The sequence below is a fragment of the Helianthus annuus genome, chromosome 8 (assembly GCF_002127325.2).
Source record: "Helianthus annuus cultivar XRQ/B chromosome 8, HanXRQr2.0-SUNRISE, whole genome shotgun sequence".
In the NCBI taxonomy this organism is placed as follows: Eukaryota; Viridiplantae; Streptophyta; class Magnoliopsida; order Asterales; family Asteraceae; genus Helianthus; species Helianthus annuus.
The window spans coordinates 50,723,253-50,736,010 of NC_035440.2; the positions used below are offsets into that span (position 1 = coordinate 50,723,253).

At 35.8% G+C, this 12,758-nt stretch overlaps 1 protein-coding gene across 1 annotated transcript; it reads left to right on the plus strand.

Annotated features, from left to right (window-relative positions):
• The first annotated feature begins 615 nt into the window (after positions 1–615).
• LOC110872865 (probable RNA-dependent RNA polymerase 1) lies at positions 616–6,614 on the plus strand. The gene is made up of 5 exons (XM_022121758.2): positions 616–802; positions 2,247–2,781; positions 2,861–4,704; positions 5,230–5,380; positions 5,586–6,614. The coding sequence occupies exons 2-5, from the start codon at positions 2,266–2,268 to the stop codon at positions 6,414–6,416; spliced, it is 3,342 nt and encodes a 1,113-aa protein (XP_021977450.1). The 5' UTR covers positions 616–802; positions 2,247–2,265; the 3' UTR covers positions 6,417–6,614.
• The last annotated feature ends 6,144 nt before the right edge of the window (positions 6,615–12,758 follow it).

A 12,758-nucleotide genomic window follows, 5' to 3' on the forward strand; every position in this document is an offset into this window, starting at 1 on the left:
TATTCATTCTTTAATATAATAGGCATAGAAATTATGTTTTATTATTTTCTAAGTCAAACTCGGCCCGAGTTGACCTACTAGACACGATTTTGGTCGAGGTTGACCGTGTTTGACCGATTATGAGTAATTAGGCGGAGTCAAAGAAAGTCGTCTCATCAGCCTACCTTGTAGCGACTACTCGGGGAGTACTCGGCCTTGGAAACCTTGTTTTACAACCATGTATATAATAATAGACTTTTTAAACTTGCGAGCTCGATAAGTAAAGCTCGGGCTCGGGCTCGGGCTCGTTTACTAAATAAGCTTATTTTTAGGTTCGAGTTCGGCTTGAAAACAAGTTTAAATAAGCTCGGCTCGACTCGGCTCGTTTACACTAAGGCTCGATAAGGCTCGACGAGCCTAACGAGCTTCACATGTGAGGCTCGAGCTCGGGCTCGATAAACAAACGAGCTTTGTTTTGAGGCTCAAGCTCGGCTCGGACTCGATAAGGCTCGGCTCATTTTGAGCTTTTTCTCGAGTCGATCTCAAGTAGCTCGCAAGCCGCTCGACTCGTTTGCATCCCTAGTCATAACGGATAATAAGTGTTTTCCGAACAACTCCACCATGGGAAAAAAAAAAAAAAGTTAGGCAATTGTATATTCACGTGATTGTCCTTGGTAACGCATTATTGAGGTATCTGATTTCCGCAAAGTATTTGGAATATTGTGACGACTTGACTTAGCATTGACGATAAAGTTCTCATAAACCTCCCTCCGTAAATAAAGCACAAGCTGTTGATCGTCATCGCATTCATCTCCAGTATCTGGTAAATCTCTTCTAAACCTAGATTCTGTTGCAGTTTCTTTATACAATCGTTCATCGTTTTCTTCTGATTCTAACGCATTTACTAAATGTTACTGAAACTAGGGTAAGTTTACCAAATTATTTGAAATTTACCGAGGTTTTTCTTGTGGTTACTGGAGATAATGCGTTCTTAGTGTACGTGAGAACAAAATTTCGTTGACAAAATGTGCGATCACATTCTAAGTAATGTATAACAACTGTAATTAGTAGAATATGTGATTCATTGTCTGGTCTAAACATAGAATTTAACCTAGATAAGTTTATGTCTCAAAAAGTGTCTAAGTTCCTTCTTTAGATAAATATCATGAGTTCACTTACTAGTTTTAATTGAAGTTTTTATCAAAATATATACATGGATTTATATGCAAAATTAGGAAAATATATAAATGAGGTAGGCAACAGGTTTTACATATTTTTATTAGGTTAGCTAAAAAACAAGCCAACTTTAAAAATTCCCACTGGCGGTTCCATCTTTTCACATATTGGGCTTCAATGGACCTTGAGTAACAGAACCCTAACGTTGTTAGTCTCCGGTCGCTGAGAAACGTTTTTGGTCGGAAAAAGATTCTAAAAGGTCCTGGTCGGAAAAAGATTCTTAAAGGTCCGATCTATGGTTACACACTGGTTTGGGACGAAAACTTTGAGTTTTCCGGCTAAAAAGTCGAGTTTTCCGGCAAAAAAAAAGTTTTTCCGGCGACCTTAATGATTGGGGATTTTTACTAGAAAAGGTTTCTAAAGGTGCGTAATAAGGTTACAAAAAGCTTTGAGACGAAAAAGTTGAGTTTTCCGGCCATAATGGAGTTTTCTGGCCAAAAACGTTTTTCTGGCGACCGGAGACTAACGGCGTTAGGGTTCTGTTAGTCAGGGTCCATTGAAGGCCAATATGTGAAAAGATGAGACCGGTAGTGGGAATTTTTGAAGTTAGGACCGTTTCCTGCCAACGGGCAATAGTTGGGATTATTAAAATCCATTATTCCTTTATTTAATATTGGTTTGATGTGATTTTAGCTATCTTCACAGAATAAACATTACACCCTGCTTGCGGTGTGCGCATATAGTGTATATATGTGTGGCCCTCAGGGGCAAAAGTAAAATTGCGCTAATTTTAACGTTATTTTACTAATTTCGTGTAAATAAGGCTAAAAGCGATGGACAACTAATCATGCATCATGTGGTGGTGTTGATAGCTAAAAGACAAGGGGGTACATGTGAGTGTTATGTGCCTCATGTCCGAGGCTTGATACAAAACTACTATCTAGTGAAGTACATTTACACTATGTTTGATAACTTCCTTGAAAATGATACACTTGTAGAAATTTCGCTTAAATTGCTTAGCATTTAACAATTTTCATGTACTATGTGGTATCATTGTTGCTGATTATATGCTATATAATGTGAAATTGCAGCTGAAAACATCTCGGTTAGATGGGTAGGACGGTTGATATTTCTGGGTTCCCCACTTTAGAATCTGCGGATGTAGTTAAGACAACTTTGGAACGATACACTGGCATAGGGAGTATTGAAGCTTTGGAGGTTAAACAAAAAAACGCAGGGGCAAGAGCGTATGCCAGAGTCCAATTCACAACCAAAGCTAAAGCCGAAAGAATATTAAAGCTGGCTAACAGTAGGCAGTTGTGGTATGGTAGATCGTATTTGAAGGCTTGGGAAAAGGACATGGATCTTGTCCAGAAGCCTAGGCAATTCGCATACGAAATGGAAGGTGTAACTCTTCACTTTGGTTGCCAGGTGTCAAAAGAGAAGTTACCGGTGCTCTGTAAAATGGAAAGGGCGTCAGTCAAATTTGGATTTGGACTAAGAAAGATTTATTTCGGCGTTCCGTGGCTCGATACGAGTTACAAGCTGCAACTCTCGTATGAGAATATCTGGCAAGTTCAGCTACACTGCCCACGTGGCGCTCCTGCAAGCTATCTTGTTATTCAGGTTAGTTTGATTTCTTAAAAGTTGTATAAAGGTAAATGATTGGACTATATTTATGATCGAAGAAACTTTTCTTTTGCAGCTATATGGTGCGCCTCGACTTTATCAGAAAGTCGAAGACAACCCACATAACTTTTATAAGGAACTTCCTGATGATCAGTGGGTTAGGTCAACCGACTTCACTCCATCTTATGCCATTGGGCAGTCTTCTCATCTCTGCATAGAAATTCCACATGATGTTGAACCACCAGATCTTGATCGCTATTTTCCATATTTTGAAGAAAGTTACCACCCGTTCAACTTGGTGCCTGGTCGTAGCTTTTCTCAAAGTTCGGATCTCGTCCCAATTGTGGGTCCCCTTCCATGGTGTTATCTACCGTTTAAAGTAGTTTTTAAGATTTGCGCATTGGTTCAACATGGTTGCATTCCGGGACCCGTCCTTGATGCTAATTTCTATGCATTGTTGGATCCTCAAAGACGTGACATTGAAGCAATTGAATATGTTATGGAGAAACTGTATTTTTCGAAAGATTGTTGTTATGATCCGGTTAGGCTGATAACCGAAGAATATCTAAAAAACAAAAAGTTAAAGTCGCCCGCTATTTCGTTGGACACTGGTCTTGTATACGTGAGGAGAGTTCAAATTACTCCTTCGAAAGTGTACTTTTGTGGGCCAGAAGTCAACGTGTCCAATCGGGTTCTACGTCACTATGCTGAATATATCGATAACTTTCTTCGTGTTTCGTTTCTTGACGAAGAACTAGAGAAACTTTATTCTACAGATTTAGCTCCAAAAGTAGGTCGAAATGGGGAAAGCAGAACCGCAATTTATAGGAGAATTTTGTCAATTCTTAGAAATGGAATATCAATTGGCGGTAAGAAGTTTGAATTTCTTGCTTTCTCATCGAGTCAGTTACGGGATAATTCCGCATGGATGTTTGCATCAACCGGAAGACTAAACGCTGCTGCTATAAGAAATTGGATGGGTGATTTTAGTAGCATCAAAAATGTTGCAAAATACGCTGCTAGACTCGGTCAATCTTTCGGTTCATCAAAAGAAAGCTTAAGTGTTGCACAACATGAAGTTGAAGAAATTCCTGATGTAGAAATTGTAAGATCTGGTACTAGATACGTGTTTTCAGACGGAATTGGGAAAATATCTGCTGAATTTGCTAAAAGAGTTTCTAGTAAATGCGGGTATGATATCATTCCGTCTGCTTTTCAAGTCCGGTACGGTGGGTACAAAGGTGTCGTGGCTGTGGACCCCACCTCATACATGAAGTTATCTTTGCGTAAAAGCATGTGTAAATTTGAATCTACCAACACAAAGTTGGATATTCTCGCAGTTAGCAAATATCAGCCGTGTTATATGAACCGCCAGCTCATCACCCTACTTTCTACCCTCGGAATTCCCGATCACATCTTTGAAAAGAAGCAAAGAGAAGCAGTATGCTTACTCGATGCTATTTTAGTGGAGCCAATAAAGGCAGAAGAGGCGTTAGATTTAATGTCACCGGGAGAAAACACGAACGTAATGAAGGGTATGCTTTCGTGTGGATATAAGCCGAACGCTGAACCGTTTTTATCAATGATGCTGCAAGTGTTTCGTGCAACAAAGTTGCTGGAATTGAGAACCAAAACGAGGGTTTTTGTTCCGAACGGAAGATCGATGATGGGATGCTTGGATGAAACCCGAACGCTTGAATACGGTGAAGTTTTTGTTCATTATTCTAGTGCTGGAAGAAGGCCATTGGGTGATGAGTATAGTGGAATCGGCTCGTGTAAGTCCCGAATTGTTAGGGGGAATGTTGTGGTTGCTAAAAACCCGTGTTTGCATCCCGGTGATGTACGGGTTTTGAAGGCTGTTAATGTTCCAGCGTTACACCATATGGTGGATTGTGTTGTTTTTCCACAGAAAGGAAAAAGGTAAAATATGTTGCACTTTTTCTTTTCTTTTTTTTTTTTTTGAGTAAAATGCCATTTTCGTCCCTGAGGTTTGGCCAGTTTTCGACTTTCGTCCAAAAGTTTGTTTTTTCTCAAATGGATCTTAAAGGTTTGAAATCTTGCCATTTTCATCCGGCTCGTTAACTCCGTCCATTTTCTCCATTAAGTCAGAGGTATTTCTGTCTTTTTTGCTAACTTAAAGGGCTATTCGGTCTTTTTCACTTTATGTAAAAAGACCGAATTGCCCTGAATTAACGAAAAATACGGAAATACCCCTGACTTAATAGAGAAAAATGGATGGATTTAACGAGCCGGATAAAAATGGCAAGATTTCAAACCTTTTGGATCCCGGTGTGGAAAACAAACCTTTGGACGAAAGTCGCAAAACTGACCAAACCTCAGGGACGAAAATGGCGTTTTGCTTTTTTTTTTGGGAATTTACTGTAGTGATATTGTGTCAGTATGTTCAGCCTGGCTTATGCTAACTTGCATATCCTTACGTTATAGGCCTCATCCAAATGAATGTTCCGGAAGCGATTTGGATGGGGATATATACTTTGTCTGTTGGGACCCTGATCTGATTCCACGTAAGCAATTCGAACCGATGGATTATACCCCAGCACCAACTACGCAGCTCGATCATGATGTTACTATTGAGGTATAAATGCATAAGTAAATATCACACATTTATGAACTGGTCAACTCGGGTTATGTGTTGTTCCTAATGAGTCAAACTAGTAACAGAAAACGGGTCAAACTGTACGAATGTCGCCAAAAGAGTCTTCTTAATGTTTAAAACCAACAAACTATTGATTTTTTCATCTTTTTAACTTATACATTTGTTTCTATTTTATCTACAACAGGAAGTCGAGGAGTATTTCACAAACTACATAGTCAATGACAGTTTAGGTATAATCGCAAATGCCCACACAGTCTTCGCAGATCGGGAACCCACAAAAGCAATGGCCGAACCTTGTGTAGAGCTTGCAAAGCTCTTCTCAATTGCTGTCGACTTTCCAAAAACCGGTGTTCCAGCGGAAATACCAGCAAATCTCCGTCCCAAAGAGTATCCAGATTTCATGGAGAAACCAGACAAAACAACATACGAATCACAAAACGTGATTGGGAAACTGTTTCGAGAAGTAAAACATATCGCCCCACAAAACAGCCCTGTCACTCCCTTCACAAAAGACGTCGCTAGACAGACTTATGATGTTGACATGGAAGTCCCCGGATTCGAGGATTACACTGATGAAGCGTTTGATTTTAAGACCGATTACGATAACAAATTGGGTAATCTGATGGATTACTACGGGATCAAGACTGAAGCCGAACTTTTAACTGGTAGTATTATGAAAATGTCGAGATCTTTTGACCGAAGGAATGATGCTGAAGCGGTTGGTTTAGCTGTGAAGTCGTTAAGGAAGGAAGCTAGAAACTTGTTCAAAAATGGCGGAGGAGATAGGGATACCGAAGATGATAATGTTTATGCAAAAGCATCTGCATGGTATCATGTCACGTATCATCCAAATTACTGGGGTCGTTACGATACAACACGTGACCATTTTCTGAGTTTCCCGTGGTGCGTTCATGACAAACTTATTGAAATAAAGAAACGAAAAGCGAGCATTAGAAGACATGTCGGTTATGATTCGCTAACACAGCAGTTTGGCACTGCATTTAGTCTGGTATGAGTATGATCCCCTTTTATGTAACCACTAGGTACTTTTCGACTCGGTTTGATTTGTGTACATATTCGCACGTTTGATTTGGTTTGGTTTGGTTTGTTATCGGATTGTGTTTGCTTTATTGTATATATTGTCATTGTTGATTGGTATTTGAATCTAGTGTAATTTTGGACTGAGTTTAATGTACTGTAAATATTGCAACTCTTTGAAATATTGCTACTTCTTTTTTTGAAAGGTGTGAATTATTCGCGAACGTCGGGAGGTCTGGCATACGTTATTTTAACCGGGTCCGTGCTAGAGAGCCCCCTCGCACAATAGATCTCCAATTTAAACCCCTCAATGAGAAACCCCTAACACCGAGACTCGAACTTGAGACCTGGAGGGGAAAACCCACCCGGGCGCATTATAGGGAGAACTTAAATACACGTGGCCATCACTAGAGCACTAGTGATGGTTAAACAAAAATATCATTTTGACTTTAAACATAGCAATTAAACAATCAATGGGCATTCTCATCCTAATCTAGCACATAGATCCATCTCTGTGGTGGGTATACCGTGATGATGAAAGTGTTGTAAAAGTTTGATAAAGTCAACAACAATTGAGAACAAGTAATTATCATAACCTACGTCCTAGATATTATAGAAATGATACACAAGTTTAATGATACTAGGGCTGGCCCTCCGGCCCTAAACATGGGTCGGATGGGTGACGGCTTAGGGAAAAAACCTCAAGAGGCCCAAAAATTTTTAATTTTTTTAACGTATTATATGTATATTAATATATCCTCTATATTTACTTTTAACTAGGGGCAAATGAGTGAGCGGTTTGAGATCGGCTCGAGAAAAAACTCGAAACGAGCCGAGCTTGGCATGTGAAGCTCATCGGGCTTGTCAAGCCTTATCATGCCTTAGTGTAATATTAGCTTTTAATAATATTTAATAACACTTACCCCCTTATTTAAGATTGTCTAGTAAATGAGCCGAGCTTATTTAAACTTGTTTAGTAACCGAGCTCAAGCCCGAGCTTCAGTTATCGAGCTCGCGAGCCTAAACGACTTTATTATTTATATTATTTTTATTTAATATATAATGAACGAGCAGAGCTCAAGATAGAGCCTACTCGAGCTCGGGCTCAGCTTAGCTTGTTTATACCCCTACTTTTAACAGGATCAATCTGTTGTAGTACTTAGAGTTACAACCATTTTAAAAAAACCCAAAATATATAGCTAATGGCAAAATGACCCACACACTTATAATTTTTAGGGATTTTTACATATTTCCCCCTCCTAAGTTGGCTTATTACGTATTTCTCCAAATAAAAAAAACAATTACATATTTCCCCTCCCTAACCCATATATATTACATATTTCCCCTTTTCATTAAAAACTCTTATAAAATGACTATTTTACCCTTAATGAACTATTAAATGGATATTTACATATTTCTCATTTCTAATATCATCAGTCAATTACATATCTCCCCAATTCATGTAGTATTTTACTAATTCTTCTACTTGCTACTTTCTCAAACAATACCATAATAATCATAATAAAAATACAATCTTTCAAAAATGTAATCCTTACTTCATGAATAAATGCAAAAACCAACATATTTGTAATCATATTTGTCACTATGATGAAAAAACCTCCTTAATGCTTAACAAAGTATGAATATTACCGAAATAACACATGTTTGTACGAGCCATCTACAATTATTTATCATGTGATTAAGTTGATAACAGTAAATCAAATTAAAAATCAAATTAAAACTCATACGCACCAGTATTTTTATTATAAGAGTTTTTTTTATTTTGTAATTAGGTTTGTTTTCCCGCCTTCTTTTTTTTTTTTTCCATCTCCTCTTGACTGTCGTTCTTGGATATCTTCAGTTTTAGCAGGTATATTGGTTGTGGGTTTATTATAGGGTATGATTTTAAGTTGGTTTGTAGGATTGTAGGAGATGGTTATGGTCATTGTGAACACATTATCACCATTATTATACAACTTATATTAGTTTTGAGTGTATTTAAATGGTATTGTTTGAGAAGAGTAGCAAGTAGAAGAATTGGTAAAATACTACATGAATGGGTACATGAATGGGGGAGATATGTAATTGATTGATGATATTAGAAATGGGAAATATGTAAATATCCATTTAATAGTTCATTAAGGGTAAAATAGTCATTTTAAAAGAGTTTTTAATGAAAAGGGGAAATATGTAATATATATGGGTTAGGGAGGGGAAATATGTAATTGTTTTTTTTTTATTTGGGGAAATATGTAATAAGCTAGCTTAGGAGGGGGAAATATGTAAAAATCTCTAATTTTTAAAAGACCCAAATTTCAAACAGTCAAACTCAAAAAAAAAAAAAAAAAAAAAAATCGTTAGGAGAGTCACAGGTTCAATCATTTTGCTACACTACGTTTGTTTTATTTATTTTATAACGTTGATCGTCGCATTATGGGTTTTTACTTTTTATATATGCGCTCGATGAGTTTATATTATATGACGGGTAGGGTCCGGCTTTTTTAATATCGACGAGAACCCAAACTCTTTTTTTTAACATTTCCAAAGACGGGCACCTACAACTCATGTTAGTATAAATACTATAAACTTAAAATAAATGTAAGTTAATTTAAAAGTAAGTTGTACACTTTTAATGTATATCTGGATCGGACCCAAATGTTGAGTTTGAGCCTGGATGATATCCGGACCACTGAACCTACCCACAAATTCATATCCCACAACCTATTACCTCTACTCTCTATATGTACGCATATTTGATATCTACATAAATACACTATCTATGGATCTTTTATTGTGGATTCAGTACAGACTTAAACATCTGAGGATGATCCTTAGGCTGCGACCTCGCTACATCTTACAAGAAGTTATCTTCATGTCACAGCTCCGCTTTAGGCCATGGAAAAAACTTGATCTGGTCTAGTCGAATACAACACCCGACCCCAACAACCAATCTAACAACATAGGTTAACAATAACCGTAAATTTTAAACAGTTATTGTTATTTATCCTACTTTCCATTTTTTTCTGTTTGTATAAATGTAACACTTCTTCTATGTTCATGTTTAACGGCACATAATGACTTGGTTTGCTCTTAAACAACAAAGTGATTATGGATGGTTAGTGGTTAATTATGTAAATATTAGAGGTGGTGTTATGTAAATGTTGGGTCTATAAATACGCTCCTCTTGTAATGTCTCATTTCAATACTATCACAATTTCACGCACACAAAGGTGTTTTACTTTGTATCATAGCCAAACCACCATAACAGCACCATCACCGCCGACCACCAGGTGTCAGTACTCCCCAATGAGACTTAAATCTTGAACCCAAATTCAAGTACTTTAAAAGCCATAAATTGTACATTATTTTTTAATTCTTCCAACCTTGTTAGTTATGACCGAAGGCCTCAAGAGCTCCCACTTCAAGCTAACAGCGAACTTAATAAGTAATAACTACGATGAGCTTTAATATAAACTAGTGAAATTTTCCAAGCGTTGCGCCGGAAATTCGATCGGTATCGGTTCGTTTCGTTACAGTATAGGTAGGATATCGTCATTCGATATAGCAACCAATAAAAATATGCCTAAGAGGATATCGACATTTGTTTTATATCGATAAAAAACAATAAAATAGATACTGGTACCAGTGTTATTCAAAAGAATTGGTTTTGATTGTCATGCTAAAGAATAAAAAAATCAATTATATCCGACTCGTTCTATTTTAAATAAAATTTTGATAAAAACATGGATAAAACTAAGCACGTTCCAACGATATATTCAAAATTTTAAAAACATTATATTATGTTATTAAAATAACGAAAATGGTATATGATGTTTCTTTATATAATAAGCATTCACGACTCGGTTTTAAGTAAAGCTTATATTAAGACATAGATAAAAATTAGCACGTCGTAGTCACATACCCAAAATTTTATAAAACATCGTATTTTTAAAATTATAATAAAAAATAATTTATGTTCAAAATAATAAAATATATAAACACTATTCATGCTCCATGGAAATTAAAAAATAACGAAAATGGTATATGATTTTACTTTATATAATAAGCATTCACGACTCGGTTTTAAGTAAAGCTTATATTAAGACGTAGATAAAAATTAGCACGTCGTAGTCACATACCCAAAATTTTATAGAACATCGTATTTTTAAAATTATAATAAAAAATAATTTATACTCAAAATAATAAAATATATAAACACTATTCATGCTCCATGAAAATTAATATATAGATAATATGTTGTCTCATTTTATGTTTTATTATTGCATCACTTCATTGTAATGTTGCACTATATACTTACTGTACGATTTAATAATAAAATATATAAACACTATTCATGCTTGATGGAACTGATACCGACTAAACAATACTGGTATCGGTACGCGTATTCTTTTTATGGTTTTCAGTCGATGTAAAACACGTGTCAATTGCTATGTCGAGTCTAGTTGGTATCATAATGACCTGGACCGGTAATGACCAAAGGCCCGCAGCAACGCTCACGGGAATCACATTAGTATATATAATTGGAAAGTCTCCATAAATAGTAATTTTATCTTTTTAATAATATATAGCTTTTTTAGTATGTTTATTATTTCATTTCAATATTAGTATATATAATTGGAAAGTCTCCATAAATAGTAATTTTATCTTTTTAATAATATATAGCTTTTTTAGTATGTTTATTATTTCATTTCAATATTATAATAAATTTCAATATTATAATAAATTTATTATTATGTTTATTTTTAACCTTGAATATATAAAAACAATATTATTTTTATAATCGTAATATCGGTACCTTAACTAACCGAACCAATATCAACTGAACAACAACGGTACTTGTACAAGAATTCATTTTTATAAATTTCAATTGATGTAAACATGAGTTGATTATTGTGCCGAGTGCCGGTATATTTACGGTACTGTAATCAACCGAACTGATACTGACTTAAAACCCGCCACAAAGCGCAGAGGAATCCAACCTATATATATAATTGGGAAGTGATAATGAATAGTAATCTAATTTTTATAATAAGATATATATAGTTTTTTCCATACTTTTATCATTTCAATATTTCAATAGATTACTATAATATTTACTTTTAACCTTCAACATATTTCTTTAATTCTAATCGTTTAATGATTTTTTTTCATATTACTGATACTATCTTAACAATATCAGTATCGTACCGTACAATAACGGTATAGTTAATATTAGCATCATCATGTGCTTATTATTATGTACGATTCGATAAAAGTTCTATTCGAACGGGTCATATATAGTTGATTTTTTTTATCATCACAAACCGAACATATATCAACTAAACAACATTGGTAACAGTACCGTATTCGTTTTTATAGTTTTCTTGATGTGCCAGTATAAAATTCGTTGAACACAAATTTATATTCGCAATAAAATATTTTGTGGTATCGTAAACTATGTCGAAACTCGAGTATCTGTACGATACTGGTATCGTAGCGGACCGATGCAAACCGAACAACACCGGTACGATACAGACATAGTTTTTATTGTTTTCAATGGATGTAAAACATGTGCCGATTGACAATGATTGTTATGCCGAGTCCTAGTATCGTAGTGATACTGTAATGAACAAGACCAATAATGCTAAAGGCTCGCATCGAACCAAGAAGATTCCCACCAATAGATAAAACCAAAAAAAGTCAAGAAATAACCCGTTAAGATTAGAAACTGAATCTAGGTTCCACACTTGAACATAATGATTATATTTCAATTATATTCATAGAGTAAACTCCAACTTCACTACGCAAATTTGATAATTGTGACGAAATCCATCATAATCGATCATATTCGTCTTGTCGAATGTAGAAAAGGATGTCAAGAGACACGACCCGAGACGTTTGACAAATTCAAAGTCCAACAAAATTATCAGATTAAAATTTAGGTGGAGTATTATCAGGTCAATATCAAGGGTCAATTATTTGAACCAGGCCAATACGTTATCAGCGTTCAATTATTTTGTTTTGTTTTGGCTTTCAATTCGTTCACACAATGTTTACACCATGTGAACGCTATGTTACGTAAGAGTTCTGTTCTGGCCCACCTTTGTTTGGCCAGAAGCCTTGGATTATCCAATCAAGAATTGTGGCAACAATAGAAACAAGGCCGCAGGACCCAGGAATTATGATAATTCAGTGTTTCTGTCTTCATGGAAATTCTTTAATACTTTCATCAAAGAAGAAAAAAGTGAACACACTAGAAATTTTATTTACTGGGGGTGCAAATGAGGTGTTCAACCATATTTTCAAATGGTGCGGTCGG

Bases quoted from the DNA above. Each gene is read 5' to 3' on its own strand.
- LOC110872865 (XM_022121758.2), top strand. From the start codon at position 2,266: ATGGGTAGGACGGTTGATATTTCTGGGTTCCCCACTTTAGAATCTGCG. The intron at 4,705-5,229 runs GTAAAATATGTT...CTTACGTTATAG, and splicing joins TTTCCACAGAAAGGAAAAAG to GCCTCATCCAAATGAATGTT. The intron at 5,381-5,585 runs GTATAAATGCAT...TATCTACAACAG, and splicing joins ATCATGATGTTACTATTGAG to GAAGTCGAGGAGTATTTCAC.